At 42.9% G+C, this 6153-nt stretch overlaps 1 protein-coding gene across 1 annotated transcript; it reads right to left on the reverse strand.

Moving 5' to 3' along the window:
• Positions 1 to 1760: 1760 nt before the first annotated feature.
• Positions 1761 to 3174, reverse strand: LOC117765862 (noggin-like). Its single transcript, XM_034592417.1, has one exon. The coding sequence runs from the start codon at positions 2815 to 2817 to the stop codon at positions 2149 to 2151; it is 669 nt and encodes a 222-aa protein (XP_034448308.1). The 5' UTR covers positions 2818 to 3174; the 3' UTR covers positions 1761 to 2148.
• Between the last annotated feature and the right edge of the window lie 2979 nt (positions 3175 to 6153).

Raw genomic sequence — 6153 nt, forward strand, 5'->3', positions numbered from 1 at the left:
GGTATCATGTAAAAGACAAGAGGATCACTGTCGGACACTTGAGGATCCAACACGCACATACTTCAAAAGGCTTCTCATTGTGTTTGTTTAAGCCGTATTGTTGCAGATCTTCGCCCGTGTGCGCTTGCTCTCCGGTGACAAGCACAGGGATTTGTCTGCTGCATGTGTACAGGCAGGGCTGGCTCTGGGGCTAAGGAGCATCATTATGGACTAAACACAACTAAAACAAAACACAGGCTTTCTGGTGCCCAACAGTCTACCCAGCTGAGGCTGAGCGGAGGGGGGGGGGGGGGGGGGCAAAGTCACTGCGAGAGAAGTGGCTATACCTACATGATTAGAGAAAGTGATTCATTGAAAAGTGTGGTTGTAAATTCCCAGACCCGCTGTTGGCTCCTTCATTACAGACTCATGTTGTTTAGCACGCTGAGTTCAAAACTCACAGAACTAAGAAGATCCCAAAGTTTTTCAAAAATATAAAAATGCTGACGACGTAATGCACAAGACATTTATAACATTTGCTTTTTTGAAATGATGCTGCAGACTTCTGAAAATACAGCACCGGGCAGCTTGTATCACGAGCTGGAACAGAATATGACGCGTGGATCTCGATGTGTACCGTTCCATAGTATATTGTGCATATTTTAATATCACGAATCATGCATTGCTTTGTTAGAAGCATTGTAATGTTGCAGCTGGAGGATGAGGAGCTTCTGCGCATAATGTTGGTAACTTCAACCAGTGGTGAAACGTAACTAAGTATTACTACTCAAGTATATTACATGAGGAACTTGTATTTAACAGGTTTATTTCCATTTTATGCTTCAACTACATTTATTTGACAGCTACATTTAGTGGCTGAACCAAAAACACAGGAGGTTATAGAGTTGGTTGTACACGTTAATGCGTCAGTACGATAATTCAATAACAACACATCACTGAGGGGGGGGGGGGGGTCTTAATGAGTACTTCTTATTTTTTGATACTGGTCGATGACACTTCAGTACTTTTACTTCAATCAAGAATTTAAATGCAGGACTAATTCTATTAATTTTATTATTGTAATAAAGTTTCTTGTCGATAAAATATTTATCGACAAAACAACTTGTTGTAAATGGAGCTATAAAATAAACGTCCTTCAATCAATTACTTTCCTTTTATAAGTGTAACTATAGCTGAATTGTTAATGAAACAACCTGGCCGACGTGGGATTCAAGCTTTAGTATTGTTTTCTGCTGCTGAGATATAAAAAGGGCAGAGATTCAAAGTCACTGATGTGGTGGGTTTTTAGAAACGTGGAGCATCAGCCTCTGCATCCTCCACTGGAGCAGTGATCCCTCTCCTCAGCTCAGCTCCTGCTGGGCTGCAGATGGAGAGGAGGGGTTTGTGAAGGTGGCAGCTGCTGATTCCCTCAGTCAGTGAATCTGGACTGCTTCTTTTATCAGCTTGTAATGGGTCTAATGTATGTCTGACAGCCTCACAGTGATAAGATGGGGCTGATTAACTGGCGAGGGGGGGGTATACACCACATGTTGATATTAGGTTGTAATAAAACCAGTATGCCAACCAGAAGTTCATCATCAAACCATCTTCTGTCTCTATAGTTACAGTGTTGGAACATAGTTGTAATGGAGAGTAAATCAGATTCCATCAGTGCGTGATAGTGATGCGTATTTGATTGTGTGCACGGTGGCAGATGACTTTAAGGTGTCCACTCGCTCAGACTGGGTGCAGGTGATCAAATGAAGGAAAAAAGAAAAGCATTTAAAATTATTTCAGTGTCGTTTTATTGTACGAATATAAAGAATAAATAGCAAATTTCATTAATTTACAGGATAAAACAAGTCACCGATACACGACTGTGTATCAATGATTCCACGTTTAACTCTGAGGTTCATCTGCTTCATCCAAACATGGGAAACAGCACAAGTCCTTACGTGGCTCTACGCGCCACATCTCCATAAATACAAAATATATAACCAATATTCTCCACAAATAAAGTAGACTCTGGTTACAAATAATACTGACTTTGTACAGGGAGTTATACATAACTGCGTGGCAACCGCATATACAGAAAATACATTCCTACACTCGGTGGTGCGTGTGAGAGGGAGATCACAAAAGAAATGTCGAGCTTATAATTTATGTCGTTCAGCTGGAACAGGAGCATTTGCAGTCTGTGATGATGGGGTACTGCACCGGTATCCACGCGCACTTCAGCCCCCCCTTCCTCTGCACGCATCTCCACCTCAGTATCGTCAGGTGGGTCGAGTTCGCGGGTTTGCACACCATCCCCTCCGGCACCGAGCACGACCTCTTGCTGAGGCAGCTGCCCACGCGCACGAACCGCGGCCAGAACCTGTTCCCCAGGTCGGTCCAGGTGTAGACCACCGGGCAGAACGAGTACGCCCACAGCCACTGCTGCAGCCGCCGCTTCAGTTTCTTACTCGGCTTGTGCTTCTTGCCGAACTGTACGTCGAAATCCATCGCTCGGATCTCCTTCGGCAGCACCCCGCCGGGCTTCTGGACGTCCAAGTCGTCGAGCTCCTCGTTCCCGGTGTATTTGTCCTCCGCGGGCGGCGAAACGGACAGAAAGTGGCTGTCAAAGTCCCCCAGGACGCTCTTCAGCTCGGTCTCGTTTAGGTCCCTCTCCTTGGGGTCGAAGACGGGGTCCGGGTCCTCTTTTAGTTCCACCAGCGGCAGACTGTCGCTCGGGATGGGGCGGAGGAGGTAGTAGTGCTGACAAACCCCGCTGTCCATGAGAAGTCCGAGAGACAGCACCAGCAGATACATGGCCACGCACTGCTGAGGTTGATCCATGTCGGACGGTCCAGCCGCGAGTTCAGTGCGCACACGGAGCTGCTAAAGGGGCCACTGTCTTGTGCGCAATTACGCGTATCCAAACCTGAGTCTTGAGCGTCTTTTCAAAAATCGCCGCTTCCCATGATGAAAATCCGTGACAGAAATAAAAAAGCGGCATCAGGGGAACCGAGGTTTCGTGACGAACTTCGTGGCAAGGCTCAGATGTCTCCTCGGGCTCCGTGCGCGCGGTCTCGGCATGATGCCTCTGGTGCCTCCTGTTGCAGAAAAGCGCCGAGCGTCACCCGCGACCTCCGTTATATCCTCCGCACGGACCGTGATGTAATTCGTGTGCCTCTCTCTGAATGTGGGTTTGTTGTCTAGGAGGAGATCCCCCCCCCCCCCACCCCCCAATACCTCCTTCTTCCATCGTACTGGAGGCGGGGGGGACTGAGGGGACGGGGGTGCGGGGTGTGCAGGCAGAGGAGACGCCCCCTGTCGGTTTTCCTTAAATCAGTCTCACAGTGGGCATGACTGGTGATTTTTTTTTATTCTCTTGGGGTTTTGCTGGTGAATCCTTCCCTGCACTCTCCCAGCACCAACAACTTAGAGTCAAAGTATAGTAACCTTCCGATACTTTATTTAAGGATTTCCATTTGAATCCTCTGTAGATTAAGATGTTTAGTTGATTCAAATAAGACACGCAGTCATTAAATTCTTTCTTTTAACCTGCTACAACATGCAAGTGCTGCTCAAAGCAACAGTAATGACAATAAGGTCAAAAATAATCAGTCCAAACCATCCAAAACCGCTGCTAGGATCATCACCCGCACCAAATCCTCACATTACACCACTCCTCATCTATTGTCACGGGCTTCCGGTTCAACAAAGACTCCATCATAAAATGTTACTGTTCTCCTTTTTAAAAAAAAAGCATAACCTCCATATACCTGCTGGACCTTCTCCATCCTGTGCCCTGCGCCCCTCTTCAGCTGCTCCTCCCCACATTTGAACTCAGCTCTATGGGTGTCAGGGCCTTCATCTGCCCTGCACCACGACTCTGAAACTCTCTGACACCTCACGCCTCCCTGCTAGACTCTATATTGGACAGTTCAAATATCAACTCACAGCACATCGGTTCGGATCAGTCTACCAAACATAACAGCTTGTCCATTCCTCCCCAATCCAATTGTAATCTTTGTGTACTGGTGTTTTTGCCTCTTAACGGGAATTTATCCTTGTTCTACTTCTTATTCTCCTATCGCATATGGTGTATTGATAGGTGTTTGTATTCCCTAAACCAATTTTAATGTTTGGTTTGACTTTAATTACTATGATGATTAGTATTGCCTGCCTGAGCAAACAGAGTCTACATGAATTACAGCTCATCCAACACGCAGCAGTCGGACTTCTCACCAAATCTGCTAAAAGAGAGTGTAATATATTAATGCAATTTTAGCTTCTCTTCACTGGCTTCCAGTAAATTTTGGAATTGATTTTAGGTTTTTATTGTTGACTTTTAAGGTTTGGCTCTGGACTTGCACCTAAGTACATTTCAGATCTTTTGACACCATATGTGCCTGGTTGTAACCTGAGGCCATACTAACCATTCCACAGTCAGGGCTCCCAGTCTGCAGAACAATCTCCCTGAAGATATCCATCCAATGAGCTCCTTATCCTTTGAAATATCTCTTAAAGACACATTTTTATATGTGTGTTTTCTCCTAGTTCTGATCTTAGCATCTATTTTAATAATTTATTATGTTTTATTTTGGTTATCTTTGTTCATCTTGCTTTTACATTTATGCTTTTCAAGTGCTTCCTATTGTCCCTATTAATTTGCAGCTTGTAACCGTGTTTTAAAAGCTGCTAAATAAATTATTATTATTATTATTATGATTTATGATTTATTATTATTATTATTATTATTATTATTAATACACAGTAATATTGATAGTGCCCACGAGTACTTTTACATTAAGTACATATTTCTTACTTTTACTTTTGGAATGCAGGACTCCTGTTTGTAATGGATTACTCTTAACATTGGTAACTACTTTTACGTAAGTAAATTATGTCTATTTATACATAAATGTTTTACCTCTGGTAAAAAAAACTATAATTAAGTTCTGGAAACCCGCTTCATTTGGTTCAGAGGCCGTGTAAACATTTTAACGACAGACACACAGGATTTTCAGGATTTAAAACTTTTTTCTTCACCTCGGAAAGTTCTCGACTCTCCTCTGTATCATGATCCAGTTTTCAAATAAATAACAAACTCTGCACATGATCATAAAAAAGTACCATTTATATTTGTACACTCAGAACATACTGTAGTCCATGTACCTCTGAACAAAGTGACACTGCAATATTCCTGCAATTGTCCGCTACTTCTGGACAATATTATTCTATATTTGATGACAGGAAGGAGAGCACAATTACTTCAGATGTTTATTGTTCAAATAAAACAAAATATATGCACAAATGTCTGAGCCTAATTATTCCATTTAGTCACAGATCTCATTTTTCTCTGAAGCCCTAATAAGCAGCTGCCAGACGGAACGTTGTCAGTCCTGGGTTGGAATATTTTCAAAGAGCAGAAACAAACAAACTCAGTCGTAAAAGGCAAAATGAAACAATTATTTAAAACTTGAAAAAAAGAAGACAAATGGGTGTTAAAGGTGAAATGGATTTTAACTGTTTACAATTTCCTCACAAATCGTATTTTTCTTTCTGATAAGAATCAACATTCTTGTCTTTATTAAAGATGGCTGGAGGCATCCTGCGCAGGAAACAAGCAAAATCATATCACCCAATAAGCTGAACCTTTCGCTAGTTTGAAGAAAAGTCCAATTTACAGCGCGAATAAGGGTCGAAATAGCCAGTTCAGTACACTTTTTACAGTGTATTTACCGTTTGTGTCCAGCTCGAGTGGGACAATATTTCTGCCTGTAGCGGTGCCACTGCAGCGCGCCTCTCAATAAAGCCAGCCAAATTAGCTCCCAAATAAACAACGCTCGCTAAGCGGCGGCAATGGAAAGTATCACAATTTGCAAACCTGTCTAAACTCATGCTCAGAGAATCATTCTTTGAAAAATAATTTAATGGAAGAACTTAGCCAGCTGCTACATCAGCCATAAACCATTCGCTTTAGATAAATGCATCTCTGTTTCATTTTGAATGAGCTAATTCACACAAGCACTTGAGCACACGACTCATTTAGTTTACGGTCGAATGATGGTGAAAAGTCTGGAAAATGTCACCCTTATATTTTTCATCTGACCAGCACGTATCATAAACTAGCTTCCCCCTACACCCCCTCCAAAAAAACGCTTGACAGATAGGTTCATTCCAGTG

This window comes from Hippoglossus hippoglossus, chromosome 8 (assembly GCF_009819705.1).
Source record: "Hippoglossus hippoglossus isolate fHipHip1 chromosome 8, fHipHip1.pri, whole genome shotgun sequence".
In the NCBI taxonomy this organism is placed as follows: domain Eukaryota; kingdom Metazoa; phylum Chordata; class Actinopteri; order Pleuronectiformes; family Pleuronectidae; genus Hippoglossus; species Hippoglossus hippoglossus.

Bases quoted from the DNA above. Each gene is read 5' to 3' on its own strand.
- LOC117765862 (XM_034592417.1), bottom strand. From the start codon at position 2,817: ATGGATCAACCTCAGCAGTGCGTGGCCATGTATCTGCTGGTGCTGTCT.